At 38.8% G+C, this 23527-nt stretch overlaps 3 protein-coding genes across 5 annotated transcripts in view; 1 reads left to right on the plus strand and 2 right to left on the minus strand.

Annotated features, from left to right (window-relative positions):
• The window catches only part of LOC5579949 (histone-arginine methyltransferase CARMER), a 165638-nt gene that overhangs the window by 10429 nt on the left and 131682 nt on the right, over positions 1-23527 (minus strand). The gene's annotated exons all lie outside the window — the stretch shown is intronic.
• LOC5579948 (zinc finger and SCAN domain-containing protein 2) lies at positions 1128-19402 on the plus strand. Its single transcript, XM_001652187.2, has 3 exons — positions 1128-1415; positions 1475-1596; positions 18005-19402. Exons 1-3 carry the CDS (start codon positions 1287-1289, stop codon positions 19341-19343), a joined length of 1590 nt encoding a protein of 529 aa, XP_001652237.2. The 5' UTR covers positions 1128-1286; the 3' UTR covers positions 19344-19402.
• On the minus strand, positions 11180-13066 carry LOC110679532 (zinc finger protein 239-like). Its single transcript, XM_021854389.1, has one exon. The coding sequence runs from the start codon at positions 12325-12327 to the stop codon at positions 11239-11241; it is 1089 nt and encodes a 362-aa protein (XP_021710081.1). The 5' UTR covers positions 12328-13066; the 3' UTR covers positions 11180-11238.

Below are 23527 nucleotides of genomic sequence, written 5' to 3' on the forward strand. Positions count from 1 at the left end.
AAATCGAATAAGCTCATAGTTAACACATCGAGTACTTTTTTGTCCCAAGTTGTCCCAGGCTTAAATTCAGTTCCAAGGGTACTTTGATATGTAAACTAAAGGATCGTAAAGAATTTAGCTGCACAAATTTGCACTTTTTAATTTAAGGCTTTTTGAATTTTTCCAATATTTTTAACCATTTTATATAGAAAACAGCTAAAAACTAATTGGGTCCTAAAAGTTTTAATGAAATCTTGTTTTTATTTAATAACACGAAAAAGCATGTTACTGTAACTACTTTAGCAATTTTTTCCGCTCAAATAATGCCTTTATCATGTTTAAACTTTAATTTAAAAATTTGGTCCATAAATGAACCTTGACACTTTTGATCATGTTTGACGTTCGCTTAGTCGACAAAAACACCACAGGGGTTTTAGTTCGACCACTGGGGTTGTTCCTATCTGACATTTCGTAAGGGACACGGAAAACAAAATAAACCCGAAATTTGAGTTTAAGCCAAAGGACGTGACAAAATCTAAAAAAAAATTTTTGGGCTTAAACCAACGGAAAACATTAGAAAATTGAGTAAACATGTGTTTTTGGCCTAAACTTAAGCGTTTGGCACTAAAATTGGGACAGGGCTTTAGGACCCTATTCAGAAAATAACTGAATTTCGCTAAATCATTCATATCATCATTTCTATGTAAGTTTTAATATTTATAATGGTTTGCACAACGTTAATCGCATAAATGGCGTATATGCATTATAAGTAACAAAGTTTAATATTTCGCTATAGGCCCTATTCAAAAGTTAGTCTCGAAAACTTGTTTTTGAAAATAAAACATCAAATTTGTATCATAAAACTCATAAATACGACATGAGATGGAGAAAATATTTTTGGCCGCCAGTCTGTATGGAAACCGCCCATAGTGACCCTGCCCCTTCAGCGTTATCCATATGCGAATCGAATGCACCACCTCCGAAATTTGGAATCTCGCATAGGTTCTGAGCAAAATCCAACTTCGGCGAGGAACCAATTCTAACTTTTTAACTCGCCCGCCGACAATAAAATTTGCCTAACGCTCTGTGTCATGGTGCACCTTAAAAGACGCTTTCGCTGGGATGTGTCCATGATGCCCCCAATCCCCTTTTATGCTGCATTGGACTGTAAACAAGTTTGACATTTCATTTAAACCATCACTCACTTTTTCCGCTTCTAGCTGTTTTCAAGCCAAAACACAGAAAATTTACATCTAAACTACAGCACTTATTCGTTATAATACTTAATTTTAGAGAAACAAACGTGAATGAAAATGTTCGAAGTATACTGTCGGTTATGTCTGCAACAGGTGCCCCTACAAAATATCCATTCCCTCTACGGTAAACACAAGGAATTTTTGATACGAGACAAATTCTACGATCTGTTTCAAATTCAGGTAAATCCTCAATGTTCAATAAACGTTATGAAAGGTATATAATTTTGAAATTTCTTTAGATTTCAGACACTGAAAAACTATCAACGGTTTGCAACGATTGCTTAGAGAAAATTGAAACTGTAGATGAAATTCGTACATTTTTCTTGGAAGCAGATAAAAAGTTCAAAGCATTTTTGACTGGGTATGTTTCGTTTAGTGAAGATTTTAACTACTTTCACATTCATTAATTTAAAACACCTACTAATAACAAAGGTCATAGGTGTCGTCTTTTAGGTAATCGATGATCATAAAGGGTTTCCATTTTAAGTAAAAATTATGTAAAAAATTGAAAAAAGCAGTTTTACGCTCTCATATGGGCAAATCAAGGAAAATAAAAACATAGGTACAGCCTTTTTGTTTTAAAAATAAAATTGCTGTTTTTGTTTTTCTTGATTATTCGATTTGAACGCAGAAAACTGCTTTTTCAGTTTTGACATTTGCTCTATTTTTACTTGGACCTTTAGAAGAAATTGATCAGTACCCCATTAAACATTTGACAGTTCAACAGCCGACTAAATTTGTTGAATAATCTGTCGATTGTTGCACCGACGCTTATGGAAGGTTAACACAGGGATCAACCGAATATCACCCGATTTAATAGGGTGGGCCGACGTAATCCTACTAAATAGGTGGATAAATCGGTATTTTAAGTAAAATCCAAGCAAGTTGACCTACTAAACACCAGATTTCGTCGGCCACCCGATTTAATCTGGCAATTAGTCAGTTGACCGCTGTGTTAAACTTCCATAAGCGTCGGTGCAACAATCGACCGATTTTTCAACCAATTTAGTCGGCTGTTGAACTGTCAAATGTTTAATGGGGTATTGAAAGTCTTTGGGTTTATTCTACGACTGGCGTGAGGTGACAATTGTCGGTGTCGTATAACGAGGTGACAATTCTCGACTCGAGTGAAGTGACTCTCCATTTGATTTGCACGGTGAGTCACTTCACTCGAGTCGAGAATTGTCACCTTGCTATTATACTGCTCATAACTGCATATTTGTAACATTCGACAAAAGTAGGTGATCGCATCACCCTTTTCGCGCTTGGCACCTACCCTCCTACCTTTCTTAGGCCTGGTATTCCTACTCTCCTGCACTTCGTGCTTCTTGTTCCTCTTCTTTCGCTCTACGGTTGTCCAGGGGGCGGCCTCCCGCTGATCCGCCCTATCCTGTGGTGTTTGATGACTTCTCAATGGTCGCAACCCCCTGCTCCCATCAATCCGTGAGGGGCCAGCCTTTTCGGGCCCACCCTTCTCAGCTTTCTGGAACGCCTGGCTGGGGTCCGATTTTCCGGCCCTGTTGCCGACTTTCGGGGTAATATCCGCCTGGCCGTGCGAGCGCCGCCGGGTAGCTCCTTCCCTGACGGCTGCCTCGCACGCTTCTGCGATTGCTTGTTATAAGCATTCGCTTCTGCACTTTTAGGGTTACCCGCAAAAACGAACGTCTGGGTAGACTTCGGCACCTTCAATTCCACGGGTTCCGCCGCTACCACAGTCCTCATGGGTTCAGCATGGTTCTGCTTGGCCGCCAAATCGACTTACGAAGTCTCAACAGGGCCTGCTTGAGGTCCTTGCTGATGTTGGACTTAGAGGACGCAAAGTCAATAATGGAGTCAAGCTGCTGTGCAGCCACTTCCATCGCAGAGAGCCCCTTTCTATTTTTATTGATGGCCCTCATCAACCACGCTCCATCCATAACCTCACCCGATATGTTAGCCGGGGATGAAATATGGTGTCCAGCACTGGCACTACGTGCGCTGCTGCCACCTCCTGATTCCGCTCTCCTCAACGGAGACCTACAGTATGGCCCATAAAAAAATGCGAAAATTGTTTGAACGTGAATATAGCATCCACAAGAGATATTTTCATTGTTTTTGAAAGTGAATGTAATTTCTGATTATTGTAGTATATTTTGACACAACTTCGCTATCCAGGACAATTTTTGTCATATTTTTGTTACTGACCTAAATAATGTCCTAATAACGTCCAATGCTAGAAACAGCGTATGATTGTCGTACCAGAGGATAGAGGAGTTCTTAGAGAACGTGTTTTTCATGATCACAATAAAATATTTTGCCAAGGTCGTAGTTTTGAGGGCATTTGCGTCTTATAGGTTTGATATGCCTTTATTTTTTGTTAAGGTTGAATAAAAAATAAATACGGAGGCTTATAACTGATTTTTGAGGATGAAATTTGTTCCTTCGGTTAGAGACAACTTATATCAATACTAGCTCATAGGTTTTGAGCAAAACGGAGCCGCTTATCACACTTATATGAAGGTTCAATCAAAGCTCCCCAAAATAAGCCAAATATGTTTAAGTCTCCAATTACCCAGGTATGAACCAATACTATCATTTGATATGGGCGTATGCTGCAGACAAGGCCTGTGAAGAATCTCACGCCATCGTTGATGTTTTAGAAGCTTTTATCACACAGATATTGAACTCGACGTCCGCATGATAAAATTTGAAGGTTTGCTTCCAATTTTTCTTTGGTAAGGTGAAAGTATCATATAAAAACCATGTCCAAAGCGAAAAACTGAGTCTAAATAGATTAAACAATACAAATAATGAATAATATTCATGTTTAATTAACATTTTCTATGTAAAAACTACCATGAAACATGATATGACGATTTTCGCATTTTTTTATGGGCCATACTGTAGCTAACCCACTTCTTGCGAAAGGGTTCGCTTCTCTACTACTGCTACCTGCGCTACTACTGCTATTTTGATTAGAATTTGTACTCATTATGGATCGCACGAGTTGCACGGGAAAAGAGGTCCACCACGTCAGAGCCCTGCATTAACGCGGTAAGGGACAAATTACTGTGAGGGGTGCCCAGGTGCCCCACAGGCTCCGTCAACGGCCGAGCATCTTTTTCACCCCCTGGACCACTCATTCCTTGGCACGGTTTTTCGCTTCACACCTTGAATTGGGGTTACCCTGTTTGGTGGACTCTTACCACCGGAACAGGTCATCCGTAGTTCTATTCTAAGCTAGAAACTACACAGCAACTGGTAGATGGTTTGGTTACCTTTAAACGTTCGCACCATTGATCCCTTCCAACACGCTTCCTGCAACGCTACGATACCGAATCCGCATACCTTCAGCACGTCGGCGAGTATGCGTGTGCTTCCGATGAAGTTGAGAGATTTACAGTTCCGCGTACCGAGCTTCCAATCGCTAGTCCCTTTACGTCGCTGTGGTCTCCGCCGATTGTCCTGGTTCGTATTCTCTCGTTGCTTGATTTTTTTACGGCTGGCTTGCAGTTGCTGATACCAACCCCCAGTGTTGATAGACTCACACTCAATTGTCAATTAATACGCTCTCCCGTGAGAGCAAACTCATTGGAGATCTGCTTCGCAAATCTCACGCTTGAGATTTTGATGCAAAATCAACTCAATCAACTCAAAGCGTACACGGGAAAAAATTCTGTGGTAAAAATAACTATTTTAGCTGACTACGCCCATTCTTAAAACTACCATGGAAATTCAGACCAAATTACTATGTTTACGATACACCCCAACGCATTACTGATACATTTGACTGAAATAATTTACGACAATCTGATTCCAACTACATACATGGTAAAATCAAGCGCATTTCTGGTCTGCTGAAAATTGCCGGTGCGAGCGCCTAAGTTAACCCCCTATAATGGTAGTTTTTACCGCACAATTTTTTTGCGTGTAAAAATGATTCAGTCGAAAAACCCGGTAAAAACTCGTGAATCCCGAATGTTTTTGTTTACGTTAGAAAGGATTACTATAATTTTACCAGACCAACAAGTTTTAGTATTGAAATGCAGTCGGTTGCCATTTTCTTGTTATTTGGTGACATATTTCAGCGAAACAATTCAACCAAATCGCCATACAAAAACCGAGTGTTCGGAATATGAGTCTGTTCGGAATTTGAGACAAAACGGTACTCTCGCAAATCTACTCACACAAATATGCTGTTGCAAATAAAAAGTGAACTCGTGAAACTTCTGCTCTAGTAGGGAGTATTCTACTTCAATACTCACTAGCGATAAAAAAAAACTCTCCTGTTTCTTTTGTTGTGAACGAATGATAATTTTCTTGAAATTATCCTGCACATTATTGGCTTTTTTTATAAATATTTTGATTGTTCATTGATGCTCATACAATTTTTGAAACTGTACTTTAGATTTTTTTAATCTTACCAATTGTGCGAGGAGAGGAATTAGATAAGAAAAAATATTAAAAGCAGCTGCATCAGTTTTTAAAACTTAAATAAAAATTAGTATTGGACATTTAGCATATGATAAATTTGAAAGCGTGTCATCAAAAATGAGTGTTTTCTGAACAAATGTTGATTGATTTTTTCTTGCTCATCTTAAAAACTTACAAGGGTTACCAATGGTAACAATTTTAAAAATCTGCAGTTATCAACTCTGTGTTTTAACTTCTTTGTAGCAAACCCCATTTTACATTATATATTTTTCAAACAAACAATCTGAGCAAAAATAGTCTTAAATGCTGTATTTTGAGTGAATCTAATAAATGCAGCAATCATAATTGCATCATTTGAAGACACCAACACTTTAATGCTTATAGAGGACGAGCATGCATCGCCTTGTGACATGAAACGAGCCTTACCATTATTTACACTCCCGTGCAAAAGTTTGGGTTCACCCCCTCAAAAACATACAAAAGTGTTCTGTCCATATCTCTGTGATTACACGTCCAATTGAAACTCTCTAAGTCGCATTCGAAAGGCAAAAAGTTATTCTTACTTCGTATGTATTTTTCCAAAAACATTCTTTGAACTTTGTTTACTAAATTTTTACTTAAAGTTGTGACATTTTTCAAAAAACACACTGAAAAATCATATCAAATTTCCTCAGCATTGGGTCAACTAAAATTTTAAATCAAAATGTCATTAGAATCGTAATCTTATATCCTTTGAAGAGATCCCACGAAATTTTGGCGGAAAAATCTGGAAAGTATTCAAAATCAATGAAACAGTCCGTCAAGTCATCGTGCAAAAGTTTGGGTTCACCCCTCAGTATGATGCAAATCGTGCAAAAGTTTGGGTTCACCTGAGCCGCACGCACATCATTTTTGTCAATATCTCTGCCATTTTTCAACCGATTTTTATAGTTTAAAGCTTTTTTGAGCGCAAATAATGGCGCGTACATGATTGGATTGAGATTTCACAGATTTAAGTAAGTTCAGGTGAACCCAAACTTTTGCACGATACACCATACTGAGGGGTGAACCCAAACTTTTGCACGATGACTTGACTGAATGTTTCATTAATTTTGAATACTTTTCAGATTTTTCCGCAAAAATTTCGTGGGGTCTATTCAAAGAATATAAGATTACGATTCTAATGACACTTTGATTTAAAATTTTGGTCAACCCAATGCTGAGGAAATTAGATATGATTTTTCAGTGTGTTTTTTGAAAAATGTCACAACTTTAAGTGAAAATTTAGTATACAAAGTTCAAAGAATGTTTTTGGAAAAATACATACGAAGTAAGAATAACTCTTTGCCTTTCGAATGCGACTGAATGCGAGAGAGTTTCAATTGGACGTGTAATCACAGATATAGAAAGAACACTTTTGCATGTTTTTAAGGGGGTGAACCCAAACTTATGCACGGGAGTGTATATCCGAAAATTTGAAAAGTTTTCTAAGATAATGGTAAGATTTCAAATTTAATCATAAGTTAACTTGTGGCGTCCCTGAAAAAGTGCTACGGCGCACCAGTAGGGGGGAAGTACTGCTTAGGTTACTCATACCCCGGCCAGTACCGCGAGGAGGTAGGGATAGGAGTTGCTGGGCAAGAGGCTAAGGACCACACAAAGAGGTCTACACGGAGACGTAACGCAATTCCGTAGTTGAGCCCAATAACTCAATTTTGGCTAAATTTCCAAGGTCCCCACTAGGTAGTTTGGCTTTAATTCCATTAGAAAATTATACTCAATTTTGGGTTGATTTAACGCAAAATTGAGTTCTTTCGACCCAAACATAAGAAAAGTTGCATTTACCCAAATTTGGCTTATTGGGCCAAAGTACCCCCATTGGGTAGATGCAGCTCTCTCTATTTTTGACAACATTCGTGTGGGAGAAAGAGAAAACCGAGAGATTTTGGATTGAAACTATAATCGATATACTTAATTTTGGGTAAACTCAAAAATTAGGTAAAAATATTTCTCCGTGGGAAGATCAGTTTCATCAGAATTGACATCGTTTAAGCATAGGGGAGCAAAAACTTCAAAATTTGCATCAGTCTACCCTGTAGGCATTTCTTCCTCATGTCCTGGCTCTAGAGCCTTGGTTTAAGCGCCTGTGCTTGCTCTCTGAAACAATATGAAAATTTATTTTGTCCCTTACCCGCTATATAGAAACCCGCAATACATCCCATGAATTATTGATGTGTGCAATTTGACCAAAAATTATAATATTGAGTATTCAAAACGATCTCACCAGATTTCAGTTGTGTACCAATGTTTGTTGTTTTCATGTATACTCCTCGATCGTGAAACCCGCCAATGCTTGCATGTTGAGTTTTGACAATCAACGGTAGCTTTTCTGTGGTCAGCAAAGACAGCATTCTGCGTTTCTGGTAGCCTTGGGCTATTGGTGCATTGTCCCGTAATCTATGTATGTATCCGGACACCAAAACCGACACTAATTTTGCACTGCTTGTTCACAAGCCAAAAATCGGGCTCACACATTAAGGTGCAAGTAAAAATGAACCAAATGTCAAAAATAAAAAAGCAGTTTTCACCTTGGAAATGAACAAATAGGAAAAAATAAAAACACACAGCCTTTTTATTTTGGAAATAAAACAGCTGTGTGTTTTTATTTTTATCGATTTGTCGATTTTAACGGCGAAAACTGCTTTTTCACTTTTGACATTTGTTGCATTTTTACTTGGGCCTTAACGGAAGTTTTTGGAGCAGCTGAGCAGCAACATTGCTTGAAAAATCTACTCTGCTAATAATCTGCTAATCTGCTAATATCAACGCACCCCCTAGCCATGGCCAATCTGCGTTGTTTACACAAACATCCCTATAAACCCCCACGCTGGGAAATACGTTTACCGAAAAAGGCGTTATGAGGTTCTGCACTGCATTCTTGTATTGGATTTACTTTAATGGCATTGTTGTTAGCAAATTCACAAAAGGTGAAAGAGAAAGAAAACATGATTTGTGCAGGCAGAGCCCCATAGGCCATGCTATACCAGTTAGCACGCCCGACGCCCACCGATGACAGAGTGGGTAGGCTCGCACTATCGTCCCGCCCTTCTTACCTATTTTTGAGATAGGCAGTTCTGTCAGGGTGTAAATAGTTATTATTATGCATGTAATCAAACCGATTTACGACCTTCCACGTGTTAACGATCTTGAGGTGGGGATATTTGCGTGCCGGGTATGCGTATCTTCCTGTTGTGACATCACTTCTCCACAATGGCTTGGAGGTTTCCTTCTTCATTTCGGTTGTTCTGGAAAGATAATAAAACAAGGAAAGGAAGGGGCCACATCACTCCACAGAATGGAGGCCCATCTGATATTAGTTTGTGTTAAATAATTATTGTTGTGAGTAGAGATCCTGAAAGGGAGAAATGCGAGTAGGCGATAAGCCGCCAATCGAACCGTCAAAATCCCTTTTCAAAATGCTTTTCATGTGCTAAGTAACTTGTAAACTCCTACTCAATTATGTTTTGTTGGCCTGCACGTTTTATTTAGACACAATTTTTATTTAGAAAACTATTTGGATCCGAGATTTTAGGTGCAGATTGAGCATGTTTGATAAACAAGCATCCTGTTTTCAGTTAAAGAAAGTTTAAGAAGTTGATGATTCTGTCATTTATACTAGCTATATACAAGAATTCACTATTGATGTAATATATGGATATTGAATAAGTTTCAACGCGCGATTATAATACTTCAGTTTTTGTGCTGTTGTATTGGTGTATGTAGTGGGAAACCAATCAGTTTGGTGATTCTAACGGTAAAAAATAGCACGACGAAAGGAAAGTTGATAATCTATCATCATTATGATTTCAGTCCTAATTTCATGATCCGTTTAATAAATTCCGCGTATGATTCGGCAATTTTAACAATTTATACATGTGTATTCGAAGAAAACAGACTACGAGCATTTATTACCTTGCAGATATTATATCCACAGACAAACAGACGTAACACTTAGAACAAATTTCATTAAAATCCATCGCCCAGTTTACACCATCATCATCTGGTGAGCATGTTGCACGAAAAGGTGTTTCGTGCAACAAGACCGGCAGATGGCGGTAGTGTGAAACGTCAAACGCGAAGAAAAACGATGCGCGCGCCTCTGGTTGTGAGATTTGTAACATAGCGAATTTGAAATGATCGTTAAATGTGTGGTCGATGGAAATTTCGTCAGTGTTACGTCTGTTTGTCTGTGTTATATCATTTTCTACAGCCTAATTTAATAATACCTACATTGGTTGTAACAAAAATTTGATCTTGGGATGTTGATTTGCCTCCTAATCATAGTTTCGACAATAGTCACATGCTTACTATCCCTTATGGCAGTGTTGTTGATTCTATTGTCTATCGCTCATCAGTTTCGCGCCACCCGGCAGAGACTTACTGCTGGAAAAACAAGAACTACACCCAGCACCAAATAGTACGTAACTATGAGGCGGACCGGAAGGTTTGATGAGCAATCCCCACCAACATTGCTTGAAAAATCTACTCAATAAGAAAACTACTACCACTTAATAACATAATAATTATTATTGAATATAAAATAACTGTTAATTCTTGAATATGACGGACATTTTCCGATAAAGCATTTCGAAGTCCTTATACCTTAAAGTACCCTAATTCAGCGCATTTTGTCCAAACAAATATATTTCATTTGAAAATTTCGACCTCTGCCTATTCCGTTACCTGGTGGTCATAAATTACATGCTTACTAAAGCTTATTATGAACTATAATTTTAAATTTCTGAAAAAAAATACGAAATGCGCGGAGTAAGGATCTTGGCAGCGCTGAATTACGCCACATTACGTCATTTTATTTGATAATTTTTTTAAACTTGTAAAAACAATTATCATTTACATCTAATATGAGTTACTGTATTGTTATTTTAATTTCAGAAGCCCCGGTGGATCTAATTCAGTCTAGGATGGATTACCAACTGGTGAGCTCGTTTCATGCTTGTAATAACACATTTGTACCATGGCATGTATTTTTTATGTATTTGTTGCACAAACTATGGATGGTTCGACACTTTAGGTGTTGATAGGCGCCAATATTAAAAAAAAATTAGATTTAAACCTTTGAATAGTTCTATGTTTAAGATGTCGACAAATTGATAGATAACTTTTTAAACATAGGTTACATGAATCGCATCACTTACCAAGGTGAATCCTGATCATGTAGCTTTTAAGCCCTCCCACTAACAGAGCTCCTTCCCGTGAGAACCATGAAGATGCAGAGGTATACTCGGTCTTTAGTAACAATAAATGTCACACTAACATTCCTTCTCTTCCCGAAAGACCGTAAGGACGTGGCCAGCGCCGTTATTAACATTACTAATTTCAGAGTCCTCGAAAATGTACATTGAAGATGGTATGCTACTCCCAAGCTACATCTGTTGATTCCCTATACAATTTCGATTATTCTGGTCAATCACGGAGTAGCAACTACGAATTGTACGGTCATCAATGCTCATGCTCAAGAAAACAAAACTAAGTGTGTAAAAGAAATTCAGCTATAATTTATTACAAATCAACACATATGCGTACATAGATTCTAATTCTTGTTGGCAGGTGGTTTCTTCTCGTGAATCCTTTTATGCTTCGCCAGTGTGCTGTGATCGCGAAACGTTTTGTTGCAAGTCCCGCAGGAAAAGGGTTTCTCCCCAGTGTGGATCCTCCGGTGGGTTAACATCACCGTCCTCTGGCGGAACCGTTTCGCACAGAAGTCGCACTGGTATGCCTTCTCGTTGAAGTGGATCTTCATGTGCCTGCGCATACTGGTGTACTGGGCGAAATTCCGGCCACATTGCGAGCATTGAAAGGGTTGATCCTTGGTGTGGGTATTTTCGTGTCCAGCTAGTGAAACGGCGGTTGGACATAACTTTCCGCAAAAGCTGCACTTGTAGTTGCGCTCGTGGGCAGCCATGTGCGCCTTCAGGGTTTGAGTATTTCCAAAAGATCGGTCACATTGGTCACACAGATGTAGTACGTATTCCGTCGCGTGAGCTGCCTGTACGTGATCTAGTAAATGTTGATTGCTGTTCATGGTCAGATCACAGTAATCACATTTGAAAAGGTTAACTTTTCTTGGAGTCTCGCCGTATGCTTGTGAGGAGCTATGTACATGCTTGGTGTGAGTTCGCAAATCTTTCAATGTTTGAAATCTGTTTGAACATTCTGAACACTCAAAAATTTTCGGCTTCACTGCGCAGTCATGAGCAATCAGTTCTTCCTTAGTTTTGTAAATCAAATAGCAATGTTTGCAGTTTTGTGTATATTCTTCTTTGTGCACAGTATTTGTGTGCTGAATAAATGTAACAGCGTTTTCAAATATGTCGTTACAAACGTTGCATTGATAATCAAGAGTAACAATGCTGAATACATTGTCGCCGGACACACTCGCCGAAACTTCGACTAGCTCCCTCATATCAGACGACTCTCCATCAGAGATAATGTCCGACATTGCTTGATGATCCACTGTGACCAAATCGCTGCTCTGATCGGAACTATAGATAACTCCACTCGGATGGACAATGTACTCCTCCTCTTCGTCTTCTTCCATACTTTGAGGCTGCTGGTCTTCGAGTTTGTTCAGGTCAAAAGCGGATTCGGACAAATTCTCGTTCTCGCAATCGTCAATCATAACCGGATCATCATCGGAATGGTGTTCGTCTTCGAGTGCTTCAATTTCATCCGGTTCCTGGCTAGAAGGCTCAAACTCTGCTTTGATTATTTGGCAATCTTCTTCAATCGAACCATCATTCGAGTCGACTGAAGCATTTTTATCATCTTTTTCGAGATTTGCGGAGGATGTGTCGTTGGATATTTCGCCTTTCGAAGGCTGCTTTGTGTTAGCATCATTATCGATTTCCTGATTAGATCCACCGGGGCTTCTGAAATTAAAATAACAATACAGTAACTCATATTAGATGTAAATGATAATTGTTTTTACAAGTTTAAAAAAATTATCAAATAAAATGACGTAATGTGGCGTAATTCAGCGCTGCCAAGATCCTTACTCCGCGCATTTCGTATTTTTTTTCAGAAATTTAAAATTATAGTTCATAATAAGCTTTAGTAAGCATGTAATTTATGACCACCAGGTAACGGAATAGGCAGAGGTCGAAATTTTCAAATGAAATATATTTGTTTGGACAAAATGCGCTGAATTAGGGTACTTTAAGGTATAAGGACTTCGAAATGCTTTATCGGAAAATGTCCGTCATATTCAAGAATTAACAGTTATTTTATATTCAATAATAATTATTATGTTATTAAGTGGTAGTAGTTTTCTTATTGAGTAGATTTTTCAAGCAATGTTGGTGGGGATTGCTCATCAAACCTTCCGGTCCGCCTCATAGTTACGTACTATTTGGTGCTGGGTGTAGTTCTTGTTTTTCCAGCTGTATTGAAAAGCATAAGCCATAGTCTTTGGCATACAATCGGATCTTTCTTTAGCAGAAAAGAACCGAAATGTCTATCGACGACCGGTGATTGCTAGCAGATATAGTGGAGAGCTTGTCTTGAAACGTTCATCGCTTCAAGCTAGTTGAAAAACTGAATACACTGATTGCCTGTCGATCAGAGCCGAACTAGGCATAGATCGTATACATACATCTGAATCTACATGTCTCCGATGTATTACATCGTTCCAGGTGGGAGTTATCTGATATGTGAATATGGTACCATAACAGAATTTTCCATCTGAACGAAGTGATAAATCATAATATTCCGCAAACTGTATCACACATCTACAGAATGTATTGCGTGAAGTTAAGACACAGCAGAGTATTGGGTACATAGGACCAAGTCTCTGCCGGGTGGCGCGAAACTGATGAGCGATAGACAATAGAATCAACAACACTGCCATAAGGGATAGTAAGCATGTGACTATTGTCGAAACTATGATTAGGAGGCAAATCAACATCCCAAGATCAAATTTTTGTTACAACCAATGTAGGTATTATTAAATTAGGCTGTAGAAAATGATATAACACAGACAAACAGACGTAACACTGACGAAATTTCCATCGACCACACATTTAACGATCATTTCAAATTCGCTATGTTACAAATCTCACAACCAGAGGCGCGCGCATCGTTTTTCTTCGCGTTTGACGTTTCACACTACCGCCATCTGCCGGTCTTGTTGCACGAAACACCTTTTCGTGCAACATGCTCACCAGATGATGATGGTGTAAACTGGGCGATGGATTTTAATGAAATTTGTTCTAAGTGTTACGTCTGTTTGTCTGTGGATATAATATCTGCAAGGTAATAAATGCTCGTAGTCTGTTTTCTTCGAATACACATGTATAAATTGTTAAAATTGCCGAATCATACGCGGAATTTATTAAACGGATCATGAAATTAGGACTGAAATCATAATGATGATAGATTATCAACTTTCCTTTCGTCGTGCTATTTTTTACCGTTAGAATCACCAAACTGATTGGTTTCCCACTACATACACCAATACAACAGCACAAAAACTGAAGTATTATAATCGCGCGTTGAAACTTATTCAATATCCATATATTACATCAATAGTGAATTCTTGTATATAGCTAGTATAAATGACAGAATCATCAACTTCTTAAACTTTCTTTAACTGAAAACAGGATGCTTGTTTATCAAACATGCTCAATCTGCACCTAAAATCTCGGATCCAAATAGTTTTCTAAATAAAAATTGTGTCTAAATAAAACGTGCAGGCCAACAAAACATAATTGAGTAGGAGTTTACAAGTTACTTAGCACATGAAAAGCATTTTGAAAAGGGATTTTGACGGTTCGATTGGCGGCTTATCGCCTACTCGCATTTCTCCCTTTCAGGATCTCTACTCACAACAATAATTATTTAACACAAACTAATATCAGATGGGCCTCCATTCTGTGGAGTGATGTGGCCCCTTCCTTTCCTTGTTTTATTATCTTTCCAGAACAACCGAAATGAAGAAGGAAACCTCCAAGCCATTGTGGAGAAGTGATGTCACAACAGGAAGATACGCATACCCGGCACGCAAATATCCCCACCTCAAGATCGTTAACACGTGGAAGGTCGTAAATCGGTTTGATTACATGCATAATAATAACTATTTACACCCTGACAGAACTGCCTATCTCAAAAATAGGTAAGAAGGGCGGGACGATAGTGCGAGCCTACCCACTCTGTCATCGGTGGGCGTCGGGCGTGCTAACTGGTATAGCATGGCCTATGGGGCTCTGCCTGCACAAATCATGTTTTCTTTCTCTTTCACCTTTTGTGAATTTGCTAACAACAATGCCATTAAAGTAAATCCAATACAAGAATGCAGTGCAGAACCTCATAACGCCTTTTTCGGTAAACGTATTTCCCAGCGTGGGGGTTTATAGGGATGTTTGTGTAAACAACGCAGATTGGCCATGGCTAGGGGGTGCGTTGATATTAGCAGATTAGCAGATTATTAGCAGAGTAGATTTTTCAAGCAATGTTGCTGCTCAGCTGCTCCAAAAACTTCCGTTAAGGCCCAAGTAAAAATGCAACAAATGTCAAAAGTGAAAAAGCAGTTTTCGCCGTTAAAATCGACAAATCGATAAAAATAAAAACACACAGCTGTTTTATTTCCAAAATAAAAAGGCTGTGTGTTTTTATTTTTTCCTATTTGTTCATTTCCAAGGTGAAAACTGCTTTTTTATTTTTGACATTTGGTTCATTTTTACTTGGGCCTTAACGGAAGTTTTTGGAGCAGCTGAGCAGCAACATTGCTTGAAAAATCTACTCTGCTAATAATCTGCTAATCTGCTAATATCAACGCACCCCCTAGCCATGGCCAATCTGCGTTGTTTACACAAACATCCCTATAAACCCCCACGCTGGGAAATACGTTTACCGAAAAAGGCGTTATGAGGTTCTGCACTGCATTCTTGTATTGGATTTACTTTAATGGCATTGTTGTTAGCAAATTCACAAAAGGTGAAAGAGAAAGAAAACATGATTTGTGCAGGCAGAGCCCCATAGGCCATGCTATACCAGTTAGCACGCCCGACGCCCACCGATGACAGAGTGGGTAGGCTCGCACTATCGTCCCGCCCTTCTTACCTATTTTTGAGATAGGCAGTTCTGTCAGGGTGTAAATAGTTATTATTATGCATGTAATCAAACCGATTTACGACCTTCCACGTGTTAACGATCTTGAGGTGGGGATATTTGCGTGCCGGGTATGCGTATCTTCCTGTTGTGACATCACTTCTCCACAATGGCTTGGAGGTTTCCTTCTTCATTTCGGTTGTTCTGGAAAGATAATAAAACAAGGAAAGGAAGGGGCCACATCACTCCACAGAATGGAGGCCCATCTGATATTAGTTTGTGTTAAATAATTATTGTTGTGAGTAGAGATCCTGAAAGGGAGAAATGCGAGTAGGCGATAAGCCGCCAATCGAACCGTCAAAATCCCTTTTCAAAATGCTTTTCATGTGCTAAGTAACTTGTAAACTCCTACTCAATTATGTTTTGTTGGCCTGCACGTTTTATTTAGACACAATTTTTATTTAGAAAACTATTTGGATCCGAGATTTTAGGTGCAGATTGAGCATGTTTGATAAACAAGCATCCTGTTTTCAGTTAAAGAAAGTTTAAGAAGTTGATGATTCTGTCATTTATACTAGCTATATACAAGAATTCACTATTGATGTAATATATGGATATTGAATAAGTTTCAACGCGCGATTATAATACTTCAGTTTTTGTGCTGTTGTATTGGTGTATGTAGTGGGAAACCAATCAGTTTGGTGATTCTAACGGTAAAAAATAGCACGACGAAAGGAAAGTTGATAATCTATCATCATTATGATTTCAGTCCTAATTTCATGATCCGTTTAATAAATTCCGCGTATGATTCGGCAATTTTAACAATTTATACATGTGTATTCGAAGAAAACAGACTACGAGCATTTATTACCTTGCAGATATTATATCCACAGACAAACAGACGTAACACTTAGAACAAATTTCATTAAAATCCATCGCCCAGTTTACACCATCATCATCTGGTGAGCATGTTGCACGAAAAGGTGTTTCGTGCAACAAGACCGGCAGATGGCGGTAGTGTGAAACGTCAAACGCGAAGAAAAACGATGCGCGCGCCTCTGGTTGTGAGATTTGTAACATAGCGAATTTGAAATGATCGTTAAATGTGTGGTCGATGGAAATTTCGTCAGTGTTACGTCTGTTTGTCTGTGTTATATCATTTTCTACAGCCTAATTTAATAATACCTACATTGGTTGTAACAAAAATTTGATCTTGGGATGTTGATTTGCCTCCTAATCATAGTTTCGACAATAGTCACATGCTTACTATCCCTTATGGCAGTGTTGTTGATTCTATTGTCTATCGCTCATCAGTTTCGCGCCACCCGGCAGAGACTTGGTCCTATGTACCCAATACTCTGCTGTGTCTTAACTTCACGCAATACATTCTGTAGATGTGTGATACAGTTTGCGGAATATTATGATTTATCACTTCGTTCAGATGGAAAATTCTGTTATGGTACCATATTCACATATCAGATAACTCCCACCTGGAACGATGTAATACATCGGAGACATGTAGATTCAGATGTATGTATACGATCTATGCCTAGTTCGGCTCTGATCGACAGGCAATCAGTGTATTCAGTTTTTCAACTAGCTTGAAGCGATGAACGTTTCAAGACAAGCTCTCCACTATATCTGCTAGCAATCACCGGTCGTCGATAGACATTTCGGTTCTTTTCTGCTAAAGAAAGATCCGATTGTATGCCAAAGACTATGGCTTATGCTTTTCAATACAGCTGGAAAAACAAGAACTACACCCAGCACCAAATAGTACGTAACTATGAGGCGGACCGGAAGGTTTGATGAGCAATCCCCACCAACATTGCTTGAAAAATCTACTCAATAAGAAAACTACTACCACTTAATAACATAATAATTATTATTGAATATAAAATAACTGTTAATTCTTGAATATGACGGACATTTTCCGATAAAGCATTTCGAAGTCCTTATACCTTAAAGTACCCTAATTCAGCGCATTTTGTCCAAACAAATATATTTCATTTGAAAATTTCGACCTCTGCCTATTCCGTTACCTGGTGGTCATAAATTACATGCTTACTAAAGCTTATTATGAACTATAATTTTAAATTTCTGAAAAAAAATACGAAATGCGCGGAGTAAGGATCTTGGCAGCGCTGAATTACGCCACATTACGTCATTTTATTTGATAATTTTTTTAAACTTGTAAAAACAATTATCATTTACATCTAATATGAGTTACTGTATTGTTATTTTAATTTCAGAAGCCCCGGTGGATCTAATCAGGAAATCGATAATGATGCTAACACAAAGCAGCCTTCGAAAGGCGAAATATCCAACGACACATCCTCCGCAAATCTCGAAAAAGATGATAAAAATGCTTCAGTCGACTCGAATGATGGTTCGATTGAAGAAGATTGCCAAATAATCAAAGCAGAGTTTGAGCCTTCTAGCCAGGAACCGGATGAAATTGAAGCACTCGAAGACGAACACCATTCCGATGATGATCCGGTTATGATTGACGATTGCGAGAACGAGAATTTGTCCGAATCCGCTTTTGACCTGAACAAACTCGAAGACCAGCAGCCTCAAAGTATGGAAGAAGACGAAGAGGAGGAGTACATTGTCCATCCGAGTGGAGTTATCTATAGTTCCGATCAGAGCAGCGATTTGGTCACAGTGGATCATCAAGCAATGTCGGACATTATCTCTGATGGAGAGTCGTCTGATATGAGGGAGCTAGTCGAAGTTTCGGCGAGTGTGTCCGGCGACAATGTATTCAGCATTGTTACTCTTGATTATCAATGCAACGTTTGTAACGACATATTTGAAAACGCTGTTACATTTATTCAGCACACAAATACTGTGCACAAAGAAGAATATACACAAAACTGCAAACATTGCTATTTGATTTACAAAACTAAGGAAGAACTGATTGCTCATGACTGCGCAGTGAAGCCGAAAATTTTTGAGTGTTCAGAATGTTCAAACAGATTTCAAACATTGAAAGATTTGCGAACTCACACCAAGCATGTACATAGCTCCTCACAAGCATACGGCGAGACTCCAAGAAAAGTTAACCTTTTCAAATGTGATTACTGTGATCTGACCATGAACAGCAATCAACATTTACTAGATCACGTACAGGCAGCTCACGCGACGGAATACGTACTACATCTGTGTGACCAATGTGACCGATCTTTTGGAAATACTCAAACCCTGAAGGCGCACATGGCTGCCCACGAGCGCAACTACAAGTGCAGCTTTTGCGGAAAGTTATGTCCAACCGCCGTTTCACTAGCTGGACACGAAAATACCCACACCAAGGATCAACCCTTTCAATGCTCGCAATGTGGCCGGAATTTCGCCCAGTACACCAGTATGCGCAGGCACATGAAGATCCACTTCAACGAGAAGGCATACCAGTGCGACTTCTGTGCGAAACGGTTCCGCCAGAGGACGGTGATGTTAACCCACCGGAGGATCCACACTGGGGAGAAACCCTTTTCCTGCGGGACTTGCAACAAAACGTTTCGCGATCACAGCACACTGGCGAAGCATAAAAGGATTCACGAGAAGAAACCACCTGCCAACAAGAATTAGAATCTATGTACGCATATGTGTTGATTTGTAATAAATTATAGCTGAATTTCTTTTACACACTTAGTTTTGTTTTCTTGAGCATGAGCATTGATGACCGTACAATTCGTAGTTGCTACTCCGTGATTGACCAGAATAATCGAAATTGTATAGGGAATCAACAGATGTAGCTTGGGAGTAGCATACCATCTTCAATGTACATTTTCGAGGACTCTGAAATTAGTAATGTTAATAACGGCGCTGGCCACGTCCTTACGGTCTTTCGGGAAGAGAAGGAATGTTAGTGTGACATTTATTGTTACTAAAGACCGAGTATACCTCTGCATCTTCATGGTTCTCACGGGAAGGAGCTCTGTTAGTGGGAGGGCTTAAAAGCTACATGATCAGGATTCACCTTGGTAAGTGATGCGATTCATGTAACCTATGTTTAAAAAGTTATCTATCAATTTGTCGACATCTTAAACATAGAACTATTCAAAGGTTTAAATCTAATTTTTTTTTAATATTGGCGCCTATCAACACCTAAAGTGTCGAACCATCCATAGTTTGTGCAACAAATACATAAAAAATACATGCCATGGTACAAATGTGTTATTACAAGCATGAAACGAGCTCACCAGTTGGTAATCCATCCTAGACTGAATTAGATCCACCGGGGCTTCTGAAATTAAAATAACAATACAGTAACTCATATTAGATGTAAATGATAATTGTTTTTACAAGTTTAAAAAAATTATCAAATAAAATGACGTAATGTGGCGTAATTCAGCGCTGCCAAGATCCTTACTCCGCGCATTTCGTATTTTTTTTCAGAAATTTAAAATTATAGTTCATAATAAGCTTTAGTAAGCATGTAATTTATGACCACCAGGTAACGGAATAGGCAGAGGTCGAAATTTTCAAATGAAATATATTTGTTTGGACAAAATGCGCTGAATTAGGGTACTTTAAGGTATAAGGACTTCGAAATGCTTTATCGGAAAATGTCCGTCATATTCAAGAATTAACAGTTATTTTATATTCAATAATAATTATTATGTTATTAAGTGGTAGTAGTTTTCTTATTGAGTAGATTTTTCAAGCAATGTTGGTGGGGATTGCTCATCAAACCTTCCGGTCCGCCTCATAGTTACGTACTATTTGGTGCTGGGTGTAGTTCTTGTTTTTCCAGCAGTAAGTCTCTGCCGGGTGGCGCGAAACTGATGAGCGATAGACAATAGAATCAACAACACTGCCATAAGGGATAGTAAGCATGTGACTATTGTCGAAACTATGATTAGGAGGCAAATCAACATCCCAAGATCAAATTTTTGTTACAACCAATGTAGGTATTATTAAATTAGGCTGTAGAAAATGATATAACACAGACAAACAGACGTAACACTGACGAAATTTCCATCGACCACACATTTAACGATCATTTCAAATTCGCTATGTTACAAATCTCACAACCAGAGGCGCGCGCATCGTTTTTCTTCGCGTTTGACGTTTCACACTACCGCCATCTGCCGGTCTTGTTGCACGAAACACCTTTTCGTGCAACATGCTCACCAGATGATGATGGTGTAAACTGGGCGATGGATTTTAATGAAATTTGTTCTAAGTGTTACGTCTGTTTGTCTGTGGATATAATATCTGCAAGGTAATAAATGCTCGTAGTCTGTTTTCTTCGAATACACATGTATAAATTGTTAAAATTGCCGAATCATACGCGGAATTTATTAAACGGATCATGAAATTAGGACTGAAATCATAATGATGATAGATTATCAACTTTCCTTTCGTCGTGCTATTTTTTACCGTTAGAATCACCAAACTGATTGGTTTCCCACTACATACACCAATACAACAGCACAAAAACTGAAGTATTATAATCGCGCGTTGAAACTTATTCAATATCCATATATTACATCAATAGTGAATTCTTGTATATAGCTAGTATAAATGACAGAATCATCAACTTCTTAAACTTTCTTTAACTGAAAACAGGATGCTTGTTTATCAAACATGCTCAATCTGCACCTAAAATCTCGGATCCAAATAGTTTTCTAAATAAAAATTGTGTCTAAATAAAACGTGCAGGCCAACAAAACATAATTGAGTAGGAGTTTACAAGTTACTTAGCACATGAAAAGCATTTTGAAAAGGGATTTTGACGGTTCGATTGGCGGCTTATCGCCTACTCGCATTTCTCCCTTTCAGGATCTCTACTCACAACAATAATTATTTAACACAAACTAATATCAGATGGGCCTCCATTCTGTGGAGTGATGTGGCCCCTTCCTTTCCTTGTTTTATTATCTTTCCAGAACAACCGAAATGAAGAAGGAAACCTCCAAGCCATTGTGGAGAAGTGATGTCACAACAGGAAGATACGCATACCCGGCACGCAAATATCCCCACCTCAAGATCGTTAACACGTGGAAGGTCGTAAATCGGTTTGATTACATGCATAATAATAACTATTTACACCCTGACAGAACTGCCTATCTCAAAAATAGGTAAGAAGGGCGGGACGATAGTGCGAGCCTACCCACTCTGTCATCGGTGGGCGTCGGGCGTGCTAACTGGTATAGCATGGCCTATGGGGCTCTGCCTGCACAAATCATGTTTTCTTTCTCTTTCACCTTTTGTGAATTTGCTAACAACAATGCCATTAAAGTAAATCCAATACAAGAATGCAGTGCAGAACCTCATAACGCCTTTTTCGGTAAACGTATTTCCCAGCGTGGGGGTTTATAGGGATGTTTGTGTAAACAACGCAGATTGGCCATGGCTAGGGGGTGCGTTGATATTAGCAGATTAGCAGATTATTAGCAGAGTAGATTTTTCAAGCAATGTTGCTGCTCAGCTGCTCCAAAAACTTCCGTTAAGGCCCAAGTAAAAATGCAACAAATGTCAAAAGTGAAAAAGCAGTTTTCGCCGTTAAAATCGACAAATCGATAAAAATAAAAACACACAGCTGTTTTATTTCCAAAATAAAAAGGCTGTGTGTTTTTATTTTTTCCTATTTGTTCATTTCCAAGGTGAAAACTGCTTTTTTATTTTTGACATTTGGTTCATTTTTACTTGGGCCTTAACGGAAGTTTTTGGAGCAGCTGAGCAGCAACATTGCTTGAAAAATCTACTCTGCTAATAATCTGCTAATCTGCTAATATCAACGCACCCCCTAGCCATGGCCAATCTGCGTTGTTTACACAAACATCCCTATAAACCCCCACGCTGGGAAATACGTTTACCGAAAAAGGCGTTATGAGGTTCTGCACTGCATTCTTGTATTGGATTTACTTTAATGGCATTGTTGTTAGCAAATTCACAAAAGGTGAAAGAGAAAGAAAACATGATTTGTGCAGGCAGAGCCCCATAGGCCATGCTATACCAGTTAGCACGCCCGACGCCCACCGATGACAGAGTGGGTAGGCTCGCACTATCGTCCCGCCCTTCTTACCTATTTTTGAGATAGGCAGTTCTGTCAGGGTGTAAATAGTTATTATTATGCATGTAATCAAACCGATTTACGACCTTCCACGTGTTAACGATCTTGAGGTGGGGATATTTGCGTGCCGGGTATGCGTATCTTCCTGTTGTGACATCACTTCTCCACAATGGCTTGGAGGTTTCCTTCTTCATTTCGGTTGTTCTGGAAAGATAATAAAACAAGGAAAGGAAGGGGCCACATCACTCCACAGAATGGAGGCCCATCTGATATTAGTTTGTGTTAAATAATTATTGTTGTGAGTAGAGATCCTGAAAGGGAGAAATGCGAGTAGGCGATAAGCCGCCAATCGAACCGTCAAAATCCCTTTTCAAAATGCTTTTCATGTGCTAAGTAACTTGTAAACTCCTACTCAATTATGTTTTGTTGGCCTGCACGTTTTATTTAGACACAATTTTTATTTAGAAAACTATTTGGATCCGAGATTTTAGGTGCAGATTGAGCATGTTTGATAAACAAGCATCCTGTTTTCAGTTAAAGAAAGTTTAAGAAGTTGATGATTCTGTCATTTATACTAGCTATATACAAGAATTCACTATTGATGTAATATATGGATATTGAATAAGTTTCAACGCGCGATTATAATACTTCAGTTTTTGTGCTGTTGTATTGGTGTATGTAGTGGGAAACCAATCAGTTTGGTGATTCTAACGGTAAAAAATAGCACGACGAAAGGAAAGTTGATAATCTA

This window comes from Aedes aegypti, chromosome 3 (assembly GCF_002204515.2).
Source record: "Aedes aegypti strain LVP_AGWG chromosome 3, AaegL5.0 Primary Assembly, whole genome shotgun sequence".
Classification (NCBI taxonomy): Eukaryota; Metazoa; Arthropoda; class Insecta; order Diptera; family Culicidae; genus Aedes; species Aedes aegypti.

Excerpts from the sequence above, each read along its gene's own strand:
- LOC5579948 (XM_001652187.2), top strand. The coding sequence starts at position 1,287 with ATGAAAATGTTCGAAGTATACTGTCGGTTATGTCTGCAACAGGTGCCC. Across the intron at positions 1,416-1,474 it reads ACGATCTGTTTCAAATTCAG|ATTTCAGACACTGAAAAACT; the intron begins GTAAATCCTCAA and ends AAATTTCTTTAG. Across the intron at positions 1,597-18,004 it reads TTCAAAGCATTTTTGACTGG|AAGCCCCGGTGGATCTAATC; the intron begins GTATGTTTCGTT and ends TTTTAATTTCAG.
- LOC110679532 (XM_021854389.1), bottom strand. The coding sequence starts at position 12,327 with ATGATTGACGATTGCGAGAACGAGAATTTGTCCGAATCCGCTTTTGAC.